This window comes from Topomyia yanbarensis, chromosome 3 (genome assembly GCF_030247195.1).
Source record: "Topomyia yanbarensis strain Yona2022 chromosome 3, ASM3024719v1, whole genome shotgun sequence".
NCBI classification, from domain to species: Eukaryota; Metazoa; Arthropoda; class Insecta; order Diptera; family Culicidae; genus Topomyia; species Topomyia yanbarensis.
The window spans coordinates 148,411,759-148,426,740 of record NC_080672.1 but is presented as its reverse complement, the minus strand read 5'-3'; the positions used below and the strand labels follow the sequence as shown (position 1 = coordinate 148,426,740).

At 39.1% G+C, this 14,982-nt stretch overlaps 1 protein-coding gene across 5 annotated transcripts in view; it reads left to right on the top strand.

Moving 5' to 3' along the window:
• Positions 1–14,982, top strand: part of LOC131690945 (pericentrin) — a 141,117-nt gene that overhangs the window by 31,780 nt on the left and 94,355 nt on the right. For all 5 annotated transcript variants that reach the window (XM_058977035.1, XM_058977034.1, XM_058977033.1 and 2 more), the window contains exon 2: positions 350–2,941. In XM_058977035.1, the coding sequence (XP_058833018.1) occupies positions 350–2,941 (2,592 nt within the window). The remainder of the gene's footprint in view (positions 1–349; positions 2,942–14,982) is intronic.

The following is a 14,982-nucleotide window of genomic DNA, read 5'->3' as shown; positions in this document are numbered from 1 at the left end:
CTGGCCGAACATTTTTAATCGAGGCCCCTGTATTGAAACGTTAGAGGTATTCTATTTCTAAAGTTTTCATTGTAGGTAATTGGTAATTTGCTGTTTTATTGGCTATGGAAATCTGTAAGGGTAGAGCTGTATATCAGATCAAGGATACAATTATTGTGAAGCCATTAAAATTTTTGTTCTATGTTCTGTCACAAAAAAATCAAAAGCATGCCGTGGAAATAAATTCGTCAGCTGTTCACATCAGCAGGACCAAATAGCATCTGTTCATTTCACATAATCGATCGAATGCTTAAGTTTGTAAATAGTGTTATAAAGCAACTATAAGTAATCTTGCAACCTTTCGTTTCAGGTCACTGCAAATGTACCGCAGCTATCGCAGCTTGATAGAACAGATGCGGCGAATATATGTCGGTCCGAGACAACACCTCGACATAAACCAGAAGACGATATTATCGGCAGTCTTAGTGCTAATAGTGTCAGTTTCGGTAGCAGTAGTGATACCAATAATGAAGACAGTCTAGAGATTATGGAGGAAATAGATGTTGAGGAGGATGGGAGCAGACTGGAAGAAAATGTTACCAATAGCATATCGAAAACTATTGCGTTGAATGTTCCTGTCAATCTGGTTGCGACGGTGCTTCCACAAGACTCCGGTGTTCAACCAAAACTACCTGTTGACGAAAGAAAACAACTGTTCAATATTGAGAACAGATCAGAAGTGTTGCTTGGAAACACTGGATTTGATATCGATGAACTGAAGTTAACTGGGACTGAAATTGCTCAACATTTTCAACATTTTAGTGAACCGGAAGAAATCTCATATAGTGAGCAACGTGTGGACCCGGTCGCTGTTGTACTTTCCGAACTCGATTCTGTAGACAAACATTCACAACTAGAAGAATCAAATATAGAGAATAATGACCCAAAAGTGTCAAGTGCGAAGTTAGACTCCAACAGTCCGAAAAGATATGAAGCGAAAGAATTGTCACCGTTGACTGAAGATGATGTGCTGATTAATAGCATTAAAGTGAATCTCAGTTCTCTGAAGAAACTACATAAGCAGCCAAATGCTCATGACAACAGTGGTGATAACAGTTTAAGTACAACAAATGAAATTTCGGAGCTGGCGCGAGATACCGAAAGTGATCGCATCATGAGTTTGCGCAGTGATAGTGAAACTAAACCAAAGAATGAAGATAAAGAGGCAAAACAACCAGAATTACCGTTGTTTACAAGTAGAAGTTATGAAAATCCCGATAGAAATCAAACACCTATAATTAGACGGTCACTTTCTATTCCGAGTGCAGTGAAGTTAGGCGATACATCATCAGATCAACTTCATGACACTAGTGTTGAGGAGGATAATTCAATAGAGGAGGTAGTAATGTCGAACCCGTCGATTGAATCATCTATTGGGATGGTCGAAATTAACTCTTTCAATGAAAATGAGACCAGCTCATTCGCAAGTATATCAAAAGATCTTCAGGTGGAGCAGCGTTCTATTGTTAGTGATGATGCTGGTGATTTGAAAGAGAAAATTCTTACATCTAGCAAACCATTTGAAGAAGTACATTCACAATATGAGCCTAAAGCTCTGAGTGACAAGATAGAAGACGAAACATCTTTTTCTTCTATTAAGCAAATGGATCAGGTGATTGATTTTAAAGAGGCGTTAGAGGATATTTCCGAAGAATCAGAACATACACTAACAGCTTCAGATCATTCTAGTAGTAAAGCAAAAACATCTGATGAACAGTCTTCTGCGATCGAGAAGGGTAAAGAGATCCGCAAAATTCTAGTTGAAAAGGTCTTGCAAAGACAATTGAGAATCGATAGTACCATTGACGAAGACAATAAGGAAAATGTCCAAGATGTATTACCGTTCAGCAAGACTTCTGAGTCCAACAATGTTGTTAGTTTGAACTTGTTTCAAGAATTGGAGGAAGAAATTAAAAAGATGAGAGAAATTATTGCATCGAAGAACGTTTATGAAGTACATCTTGCTAAGGATTCTTCGAAAGAGGGCTCGATTGATTCAATCGATCAGCAACAACATAATGACTCAATCAGCTTGACTACCAATTCTACTGAATACAAACCGGTAAATGATGATTATTCTCCAAACGAGGCGCTACATATTAAAATCAATAAGTTAAATGGATGGATCGAGATACTTTCAGAAAAATTGCAAGAATCCATTCAGGCTCGAAATCAGTCACAGACAAATGTAGTGAAACTTACAGTGGAAGTTAATCAGTTACGGAAACAATTGACAGAGAACATTGAAGCTATCAAACAGAGAGCTCACTGGATGCGAGATCAGGAAAGTAACGGCCAAAGAATTTCAGAAATTTCAATTGATCTAATAAGTGAAACAGACGACGCGTTGTCAGACTTTCCAGATCTATACGAGGAACGCTCCAATAGAAACTCCCGAGAACGTCAGCTGGATATCGATTACTCTGAACAAAATCCCCTGCCTATTCCCATCGCCATATCTAAGCAGTTAGAACAGTTTAGAAAATATTTATCACCAGACGAATTACGATTATTTAATATGGTTCAAAGTAAATTTGATGATTACTTAAAGCTTGAACTTGAAAGACAACAAAATGATTTGAAATCTCACCATGAACAAGAGATGATTGATCAACGCACGTATTTTGAACAAAAGTGCGCCGAATTTGAAAAGCAATACACGGAAGAAGTGATTTCACAACACAGTCGGCGGTTGTCTGACGACACCGCTTCAGATATTTCAGATCACGAAGAGTTTCCGGCTGAAAATGGCGGCTATCAATCAAAGCAGACTAGTCCAAAGAGAAAATTAAAAGAGTTGATTTATCTTAGTCCGACGCATAGAAAGATCACTCCAACCACAATTGATACCACTGAAGGAAGTACGGATGAAATGATGGAGGTTACTACTGAACTTGCAAAAGTATGTATTATTTTCTTGATTTCGATATGTTTATATATTTGCTTTTCTTATGCAAGAGAAGTAATGTCATCAATCCAAATTTCACTCATCATCGCATATTTGTTCCATTTGTATTTTGGCTATTTTGTTTTAATTGTTTCAATCGTCATTGTTTTATGTTTGCTTTCTAATACATTTTAATACTGTCGAGTAGGTTCTAGGAATCGTGAAAATCAGCAAGTCTGATTTTCCTATCTTGATAGAAACATGCCAATCTTGTATAGAAAGTAACCGCATATCAGGAATCAGGAATCAGAATATATTGGCTCAAATGGCACGTTCCCCGTACATAGTCGGGGATTTGTGCCTTGCCGTGTGTTTCATCATTTCCTGAGCGGAAGGAAAGGACAAGGAGGTGTAGGGAAGTAGAATTGGAAGGGTGGGAAAAATAACAGCACAAAACAAAAATAAACAACAGGTAAGTTAAACTCACAAGTAGTTCAACTTGCCTGCGAATAAGCCTAAAGCTCTTTACCACATTGGACAAGAAACTTTAGTATGTCTCTGAGTTTCAGTCGACCAAACATGGTTTCGTCTATATAAGGACGGCTGAAGACCCGAAATCGCAATAGCGCTACCGCTGGACAGTTGCATATCAGATGATATGAGGTTCCGTAGTCGGATTCACAAAGATCACATGAAAAAGACTCAGCGCGCTGAATAGTTGCCATGTGATAATTGAGTTTGCAGTAGCCGGTTAAAGCCCTGGTCAGCATGCCGCAGTGGAGCTTTGAAAAATGTAAGAGATTTTTCGAAACCACTGGGCATGGTTATTCTAGAAACGCCTTCGTTTGGCGACACGTTTGTAGATTTCTCCAATAATTGCGGTGCTCGGACGAAGCCCAGGACCGTATTTTTTCCCTTATCCAACTTGTCGAAATTGGCAGCGCTGGCTCAGGACCAACGAAGTCAATCGCTGAACCTGCCCTGGCCAATTCGTCAGCCCATTCATTTCCAGTAATACCGCAATGTCCGGGCACCCAGACAAGGTAGATAGTGTTCACAATGCTTAGTTCTTCGATTTGGGTTCGGCACGCGATCACTAGCTTGGACCGGGATTTGTCTGAGCTAAGGGCCTTGATTGCAGCCTGACTATCGGAGCAGAAGTTTATAACTCTGCCGGACAAACTCAGTTGAAGGGCCGATTGCACCCCGCACATAATCGCAAAGATTTCTGCTTGGAATACAGTACAGTATCTACCTAGTGAGTGAGATTGTTCCAATCTCATTTCACGACAGTAGACACCAGCACCAGCACGTCCCTCCATCAGAGAACCGTCAGTGTAGCAAACCACTTGCGTTTGTTGTCTTCTTTCCATAAAACCAGACAACCACTCCTCTCGAGAGGGAATCTTCACATGGAATGTCCTGTAAGGAAAACTACAAGTGAGTGTAATATCGCTGGGAGCAAGAATATCTTCACCCCATGTAACCATTTGTGACCACAATCGTGTATGACTGGTAGCAAGATCAACATGATTACTGTTCCAAAGCCCAGTAACCTGCAGTCTGTATGCACATGATAGTGCTTCTTGTTTTAAATGTATGTGTAATGGTTTGATGTTTAGAAGTGCCTCAAGAGCAGCAGTCGGAGTCGTGGTGAAAGCACCAGTCAACGCCATGAGCGCCATTCTTTGCAGATGGTTTAGCTTTGACTGGACTGTCACCACCTCTCCCCTCTGCCACCACACAAGGCATCCGTATGACAGTATTGGACGTACAATTGTCGTGTACATCCAATAGATGTATTTAGGTTTGAGACCCCAGGTCTTTCCAAAAGTTCGTCTGCACTGCCCGAAGGCCATGCACGCTTTCTTGACTCTGAACTCAATGTGAGCAGACCAATTCAGTTTGGAATCCAATATGACTCCAACGTATTTGACTTGATCTGCACACAGCAGCTCAGAATCAAAGAACTGCAAGGGACGAACCCCGGTTGTTATTCGCTTCTTCGTGAAAAGAACCATTGAAGTTTTGCTTGGGTTAACTGATAGTTTAACTTGTCGACACCACTGTTCGACAGCTCTTAATGCCTGTTGCATTAAGTCAAAGATTGTTCCGATGCAAAATCCAGTAATTAGTATTTGGTAATCGTCAGCAAACCCGTAGGTTGGAAATCCAAGCTCATTGAGTTTCTTCAACAACCCGTCAGCTACTAAGTTCCATAACAAAGGTGACAGAACGCCGCCCTGAGGACAACCGCAAATACTCAACTTCCGTATCTCAGCCTGTCGCAGTGACGAGCAAAGTATGCGGTTACTAAGCATTGCGTTTATCCAACCTGAGATACATGCAGGTATCCCATGACCGTGCGTAGCTTCCAGAATAGACTGGAAGGACACACTGTCAAAAGCAACCTCAATATCTAGAAATACACCCAAGCTAGATTGCTTGAGCGAGAAGGCCTTCTCAATGTTGTAAACAACATCGTGAAGCAAAGTGATCGTGGATTTCCCACACTGATATGCATGTTGCATTTTGTGCAGTGGATATTCAACTAAAATATTTGTTCCATTTGTATTTTGGCTATTTTGTTTTAATTGTTTCAATCGTCATTGTTTTATGTTTGCTTTCTAATACATTTTAATACTGTCGAGTAGGTTCTAGGAATCGTGAAAATCAGCAAGTCTGATTTTCCTATCTTGATAGAAACATGCCAATCTTGTATAAAAAGTAACCGCATATCAGTCCTACATAAATTTCCAACTATATTTCAGGAATGACTACAATGAGGCGGGATCATTTGTGTTGGGCATCCATATGTTTTTAGATTATTGGGTCTCGCTCGAACTTCTATGTCAATATTTGACACAAAGCGTTGCTCCCCGTGCATCAAAATTACAACAAGTAGAATTCATATTTTGATAATAGCATCAAATTGAAATCATATTGTGCTATCTGCTTTAGTTTTTTTTTAAATATAACATCAACTTTTGATTTCATTCGCTATCCTTGTTTCCTAGAAGAATTTTCTATGTTTATATTTCTTTGGCAAAACATCAAAGGGAATAGATATTTTGCTATTAAAAATAAATTTAACATCTCAATGAGCTTTCAATTTACTATCACTGATTGCAGAATTAGTTTTCTGTTTGATGTCATAGGACAATTTTGCTGCTCTTTATTTTGATCTTTTAACCGTTAAAATGACCAAAACTACAACCTGTGTAATCATTTGCCGAACATCACAACATAAAGTTAAGTTTTCAATTTGTTGTCAGACTCTGCTCGGTTTATTTATTTATTAACAGTTTAAGGCCGAAGTGGCCTGTGCCGTATACAAAAGATTCCTCCATTCCACTCGGTCCATGGCCGCGCGTCGCCAGCCACGCAATCTGCGAAGGGTCCGCAAATCGTCTTCCACCTGGTCGATCCATCGTGCTCGCTGCGCGCCACGTCTTCTTGTACCGGTCGGATTGCAATTGAGAACCGTTTTCACCGGGCTATTGTCCGACATTCTGGCTACGTGCCCGGCCCACCGTAGTCGTCCGATTTTCGCGGTATGACAGATGGGCGGCTCCCCCAACAGCTGATGCAACTCATGGTTCATTCGCCGTCTCCATGTGCCGTCTTCCATCTGCACTCCACCGTAGATGGTACGCAGCACTTTCCGTTCGAAGACACCAAGTGCGCGTTGGTCCTCCATGAGCATGGTCCAGGTCTCGTGCCCGTAGAGAACTACCGGTCTAATCAGCGTCTTGTAGATGGTCAACTTCGTACGACGGCGAACTCTGTTCGACCGAAGTGTCTTGCGGAGGCCAAAGTAAGCACGATTTCCTGCCACGATGCGTCTACGAATCTCTCTGCTGGTATCATTGTCGGCGGTCACCAGTGAGCCCAAGTACACGAACTCTTCAACCACCTCGATTTCGTCGCCACCGATGCAAACTCGAAGCGGGCGGTTCTCATTCTCTTCTCGTGAACCTCTTCCTATCATATACTTTGTTTTCGACGTGTTGATGGCAAGTCCGACGCGCTTGGCTTCTCTTTTCAGTCTGATGTAGGCTTCCTCCATCTTCTCAAAGTTTCGTGCAATAATATCAACGTCATCGGCGAAGCCAAGTAGCTGAACGGACTTTGTGAAAATCGTACCACTCGTGTCGATCCCTGCTCTTCTTATTACACCTTCCAGCGCGATGTTGAATAACAGACACGAGAGACCATCACCTTGCCGTAACCCTCTGCGTGATTCGAAGGGACTCGAGGGCGTCCCTGAGACACGTACTACGCACATCACCCGATCCATCGTCGCCTTCACTAATCGCGTCAGTTTGTCCGGGAATCCGTACTCGTGCATAATCTGCCATAGCTGATCTCGATCGATAGTGTCGTATGCGGCTTTGTAGTCGATGAACAAATGATGTGTGGGCACATTGTACTCGCGGCATTTCTGCAGTACTTGACGAAGAGCGAACACCTGGTCCGTGGTAGATCGTTCGCTCATGAAACCCGCCTGGTACTGCCCCACGAACTCTCTTGCAATTGGTGATAGTCGACGGCTCTGCTCGGGTCCACTCTCCAATATCGAACAGCCTAAGTAATATTTGGCCTTATTGTATTTAAAAATATTTGGAATATATATTTTGCAAACTGCGCCATTTTTTACATACCAAATATTTACAAATTCTACAAACCCCTCCTCGTATCCTCAAATCATGTTTTGAATGGTAAAGTATCTTGGAAAACACTATATAATTACATAATGCGAATAAGGGATGTTTAAAGTTATTACGATGTTGGGTGAGTGCATGTTTTGTGTCAAAATGAAAATGAGTTTCGGTACAGTAAGGAATAAATATAAGAAAGATCGGTATTGATTAGTGTGCAGAGATCGATGTAGATTGCACATTGTGGCTCATCGTGTTATTCCCAAGCATGTTGTTCCAATGCACATTCTGCAATCTCAATTGGTTCTAGTCAATAACGGAGTTGCAGCCGCGGGCTATCTCGTATGCTTATGCTTAAGCAAATTTAAACTGATAACAGTACTTTCATTTTCCTTTTAAATAACTCATTTTAATCTCAGTAACCCATCAATCAATGCATCTTTCTATCGGTAGTCAATAAGAGTAGCAGAATTGGGCCGTTTTTCCTTTTAGTCCTGGTGAGGGATAAGTAATTTTAATTGTAATAAAAGTACTTTTGTACAGGACTCAGGAGTACACATTTTTATTACATAAAGGCTTTTACGATTGTACGTCGATTCCCGGTTTACCATTTCCCGGAAAACCATTTTCCGGAATGTCATTTCCCAGAAAACCATTTCCCGGAATGTACCATTTCCCGCAAAACCATTTCCCGGAATGTACCATCTCCCAGAATATCATTTCCCGGAATGTACCATTTCTCGGAATACTATTTCCCGGAATGTACCATTTCCCGGAATACCATTACCCGGAATGTACTTTTTCTCGGTAATTATTTATACTATTGAAATCTAAAATAAACATGTAAAAGAACAAATCCAGAGCTATGTTGACTTACATATGGGTCATTCCACGCGAAGTGATCAAAAAAGATGCAAACTTGAAATCGACCTTCACGGATTTGAACCAAATTTGAAGGAATTGTTCATCTAGGGCCAATATATAAAAACCCAAATTTTTGTGTCAATTGAACCACCCCTCGGGTCATGGGAGCACCCCCCGTTTTGGCAAATTGCCAAAACGCTTGATTTTCTTTTAATCATATCTCCGGTTCTATTTACTCTAGAATCAAACCGTAAGTTGGCTTTTGAAGAAAATTGTTCAAGGAGTCTAGAAATAATATTATTTTTTGCCGGCAGTGCTGCCAACTATGCGATTTTTTCAGTTAAATATTGAAAGTTAGTTTTTCTCATATATTTTAATTTTGAAAATTTTAATGCCATCGCGTTCCTCGGACATTTTTACATAAAAAGCACTTATCATCCCAATATAATATGAGCGCATCCTGAGATATACCGTTTTTTCATCTATTCTTTATTTCACATTATTCCGCGACAAATAAAATTTACAATCAAGATATGATAAGCTTTATAGATATTGATTGACTGTGCTGGAATAAAACATGATGACATTATTCTGCATTCCAAGTTTTTGTTTGGTTCGCTTGACACCTTATCTTTGCTCTCTAATCATATTAACAAGCTCTCATAAACCAATAAAGTACCAGAAAACAGATTATGCTTAAAAAAGGCAAAGTCTCAAAGAAGATTGCTATGAGTTATTAATTTACAAAAAAGTACTCAAATTTTCAAGAAGACATTCAAAAATATTTTTCATGATTTGCTAATCTCCAAAAGAAGGCGAATAAGCTCATAGAATAACAATTATAATTCAAAAAGTTATAACCCCATAGACAATCCTCCCGATTTTCCCACCGACTAAATCGGCTTGGGTCTGCACAATCGGCCGACTGTGCCACCAATTAATCGGTCGATTGTTGCACCAACTCTTATGGGGGTTTAACATGGACGTCAGCCGACGCGACAACCGATTAAATATGACAGATGAAATCTGTTGAAATCGGTCTATTTCAACCAATTAAATCGATCGATTAGTTGATAGTTTAAAACTGGAACCAGATTCACACAGATTAAATCTGGCGATTAATATGGTGACAAAAATTGTCCACCGACGAAACCCATCTTGGTCGTTTAATTAATCTGTCGACCTCGAAGCACTTGTTTTCGTCGGTCGACTGTAATATTTATGAACTGTCAAATTTTCTATGGGGAAGGTATGTTGGGACCATTATTACTTAAATCCAATAAAACACCAAGAATATTTTGAAAGAGTTCTTAAAAGAATGTGAAACTACATAGAAATAGAAAGTACATATAAATCAAAACATGCCAAAAATAACGACAAGGAAGCATGCATGTATAAGAAAGAAAAACCGCAGATTTTTTAGATGCATAATCCATAAAAATCCCAAAATAAATATATCTGAAGCATTGTTGATATGTTATTCTAACTTACATTTAAAATCAATAAAATTCCAAACATATTTCCAAACTGTTTTTCATGTTCTAAAGTAGAGAGAATTTCGTAGTTTGTTTGACATTTGCTGCGTAGCAAGTGTAATCAAAATGAGTGGTGGCGTGGTTTAATTTATTTTCCGTAAAATGGTATTCCGGGAAATGGTTTTCCGGGAAATGGAACATTCTGGGAAATGGTTTTTCCGGGAAATGGTACATTCCGAGAAATGGTTTTCTGGGAAATGGTACATTGCGGAAATGGTTTTCCGGGAAATAGTACATTCTGGGATATGGTTTTCCGGAATATGGTATACCGGGAAATAGTATTCCGCGAAATGACGTACAACCGGCTTTTACACATATAATATTTAAAACGATTTCATGGTAAATCATGTCAAACTTTACAGTTATAACGTTTACTATTCGAAACATGCATTTTTATATTGAATTAATTAAACCACGTGAACAAGAAATTCTTTATATTTGACTCCCTCCTTCCCCAACGTGGACAAGCGAGGACAATTCATGTACCCCTACCTCCTTCTCACGATGTCCACGTTGACTTTCCAAAATTTTATTTGGGTGGCTTCATAAATAGAAATGGATTTTAAATTCTAGGAGAAAATTTTATTAACTTTAACCACAGAATATCATAGAATCTCTTTGAGATTTTTTTTGGTATTTGCAACTTATACCAGCCTACATCATTGGTCTAATAACTCTCAGCCAGCGGTGCAAATTTTCATTTTCAAATGCCAACTTTCAGTTCAATCAAACCCAAACATGATTCAAACTCAAAGCCTCCCTCAATCATTCACTTTCAAGTTGGCGGGATTTTCATAACTGAATCGTACGTCTTCATTTCAAATTGATGCTTTTTCATTCACCAACCAAAGCTGTCATCTGCTCCGTAGAGGCCAGTTTAGGTAAAATGTCAACATGTTTTGCGTTTTCAAGCTTACATGGACAGTAAGAACTATGTTCAGAGTAGTTATGTTGGAAAAACCTAGTCAATACCCCAGTAAAGAGATATTCACATGGTCAATGAAATTGAAAATGAATGGCAAATGATTGAGCAGGTCGGCTGTTTGAATGAATAATGGAAACGAACAACTGCGAGTTGAACATAGTAGGGCATGATTTGAGATTTTTTCCTCCTTCAAGTTCAAAACAAACTGTTGAAAATTTGCAGCTCTGCTCTCAGCACGCTAATGTCATAGATACCCTGCCGTTTAAAGAGTTGCCTTACCGAAGTAATGCCGTAAAGTAGTACCGGGGAGGAATCAGGTTCTGGGCAAAAGCAGTGGTTTTTAGCAGGTAGGGTGGTGGCAGCCCAAACCCCGTTCCCTGACGCGTTAGGGTTTTGTACATTTTTTCCTGCGGCCTCAGGGCTTTCTTGAGTTTTGTAATGCTCTATAAAAAAAGAAAACTACAAGGGGCAGCTCTATGGGGTTGCACGAACTGTAGACGTAGGACTATACTACTTAATGTAACATATTTATATTCCAAGTACATTTATAGTAATAATAAATCAAATATATTTCTTACGTATAGTTTAAGCACAACCAATCAACAACGAATGTTACATATTGAACGAAATCTTCTTGGTTATCAAGCCATTTAATCCGTAGTAGGTGATCGAATCCGATTAAACTTATTTGTGAAGATCTGAAGAAAGAAGACAGAAACCCGTGACCGAACTAATATCTGGAACTAAATATTTATAGCGCAAGATCTGCTTTTAAAAATTGTAAAAACTTTTCGGTGAAGAAAAATCCAATTTTAGACAGTATGTATAGACCAAGCTTTCTTGTTATATTTTTCCATTATTGTAACTTGCCTAAAGTACGCATACAAATGTAGCCAATGCAGTGGTCTTAATTCTATATCGAAACTATAAATAAACAAGAATCGAAAACAATTTTATATATGGATGCATTTTTGCAACAGTTTTTCGAGTGGAAGTGCATTCATTCATAAATAGGCTTTGCAGTATGTACCTATTAGCAGAACCATAATAGGATAGGCTGAGCAGAAATGGAATTGAATCCATGAATTGATCGAACGTAAATAATAAACTTTCGTTGTGTTCGTCTTTGCGCAACGAAAGCACAGATTGCTATCATGAAGGTTACGTATGCTACCGCTAACGAATAGGGATGTCACATTGAAATCTGTGTTTCGGTCAAAAATATCTTTTTACCATCTGTGATAACTGAAACAGGAAAAAAATCTGTGATAAATTTCCGAACAATTTGTGAAAAGTTATAATATTTCCAAAAATCTGAAATTTTCATCAATGTGCCAAAAATCTGCCATCTGTAAAAAAAGAACTAGTACCACGACACTATGTTAACCGTGTTTGCAAATGGAGCTCGAATGTACAAGCGATTTTGTGTAGGTATAGCTGTGTTCGAGATTGTACATAAAAGTGTGCTGGAAACGAGCACAACACAAAAGAAAGCACTGGATAGCGTACCTCCACAGGCAGTGTAACGGACTTCTCACTCAGCTACACTGGCTGTGAAAACACACAGCGCAGTGATCTGATCCTCCTTCCGTTGAACAGGCAACTGAGCTTGTCCGGCCAAATCCGTTCTTTAAATAGTCGACGATGACGTCATTCATAGAAGCGTAGCGCGCTAGGTACACAAATCTGTCGTGCCGGACTTGGGAAGCGCTATCTTCTGTGTGTAAATGCGCGATATTATGACCGGGTTGTACATAATTTAATCTTTAATACCATTATATAAAAAATCTTTGAGTTTATCTATTGGAATCTATTTTTAGAAGTATTTCGGGGCGATATGCGCAAAAAAAAATTAAAATTTATCGTGAGATGGCTTAATTATATGCGTTTAAAATTGGACCATTTTTCGTTATATATCATTTTTGTTGAATTTGCAAAGTGCACCCCCATATCGAAAACAAAGACGTAGTCCTAAGTCAAAAAACACAGACATTGTCCTAAATCGTTGAGCTGAATCGATTGGTATACGATACTCGGCTCTCCGGGCCTCGAAAAAATCGAATTTCACACATTTCTTTTGTAAGAAATGTAAAAATAATAAAACGAAATTTGAAAACGCTACAAGTGCAATCTAAGTTTTATGAGTGGCTATAAAACTACCTTAAAACCTAAATTGTTACTAGGGATATGTTGCATTTTGCCAAGCTTTGCATGTCGAAAATAGAAAGAAATACAATTATCAAGTTGATTTAATTTAATGTCAGTTTGAAACAAACTATAAAAATAAACATGATGCGCTTTCTTTTCACTTAATCACACTAAGAAAAAAAATGATTGTATAGCATTCCCCCGAAAGCCATTTCCCAGAAAGCCATTACCCAGAATTCCCTTCCCCAGAATGTACCATTCTCCAGAAAGACATTTCTCAGAATGTACCAATCCCTAGAAAACCATTATCCAGAATGCCCCATTCCCCAGAAAGTCATTCCCCAGAATGCCCCATTCCCCAGCAAAGTTAATGTTTTATTCATAATTTGTGGTTAAGCCAAAGGTTTGCGCATACCTAATTCAAGGAACTGAGGATGTGCCGTTGAAAGCGGCGGCCTCTCGCATTATGGAACCATTTCGAATCGACTTTTTCATACAAGCTTGCATACAATAAACCTTTCGTTTTGAGATGCGCAATGCCACCCCTGTTATCCTCTCGTATAACCGGTTTACTCGAACATAGGACTTAGTTCCTTCTTTCAAACATGAGCAGTTCTTTGAATTTGTACGCCAAGTAACTCTTGCACGCAAACTTGTGATCTTTTCGTCTGGCCGGTTTATTCAAACATATATGTTGATTCCTTCTTTGAAGCTTTGGTTGAAGCCATATTAAAATGGTTTCGTGGGTTTTTAGAGCATTTATCCTTCTTTTGTATTGGGAATGATTCACACGCAAATGTACGATCCACCCGATTGCTCGGTTTACTCAAACAGGTTGCACTAAATACATTCGAAAGTATTTTCATACCTTACGCCAAATGGTATTTATACCACAGAGTTACAGACATATAACTCGACAACAATTATTCGTCAATGTTAGCGGTCATTTTGAATTGAATATATTTCTAGTTGGGACTGTTATCGCATTTGCGATTATGGCGAACCCGGACATATGCGCAAGTATTCGGGAGATATACAAATTGTTCCTGGGCCTGAGGGTTTACTAATTTGTAAATGAGTGGTTGGAACCGCGCATAAAAGGTGTAGCTAGTGTTTCGACCGAATTGGTGCAACGATATTTTTGCGAGGAGCAGCCGCTTTCGACGGCTTATCCTTACCAGCTTAACATCATGCATCATGCATCAATTCCTTGACATAGATAATGTACAAAGTTTTGGTTTCGCCACATAACTTTACTTACATAACACTGTTTCATTGAGCATTGCATGAAAATGTATAACCTCACTTTTCTGACAGCTCAGAGAGCTTGTTTACATGGAAAATCTTTGGTTTCACCCAGTACAAGAAACTCGGTTCGAATTCTAACACCATGTCATTTTTCGGGCATTTTTACTCCTTTGACGTCATCTTGCAATGTCCCAATTCTTTTGGATCCTATGAAGGGTTGCCAAATTACACTGAAAAACACACCTGTTCTGAATTTTGCGATTTCACATCTATATACATATGTTTTATATTATTGAAAGAATGCAGTGCACTCTTCGAAGAGAGCAATATGGCCAACATTCTGAAAAAGGTGTTTGATTTTCATCAAGATTTTTCCCACTTCAAAAAAAAATGTCTGGGAAATGGTTATATCTATGGAATGATTTCTGAGCATTGGTTCTGGATATGGTTTTCTAGAGAATAGTTCTTTCTGGGGAAAACACTTCGGTGTTTTAGTTTCTGTAGAATGGTTTTTAGGGAAAGCCGCCCAATTGGGTGCTGCAGCATTCTATATTTTAATTCGGAATAAATAATGTCCTAAATTCCGGTTTTAGCACAATGCAAATCATTTCAAATGTGACCGAATCGAAAGCGAAGAATGTCGTTCGATGGAAGTGGGAACGGGTACTACGTTTC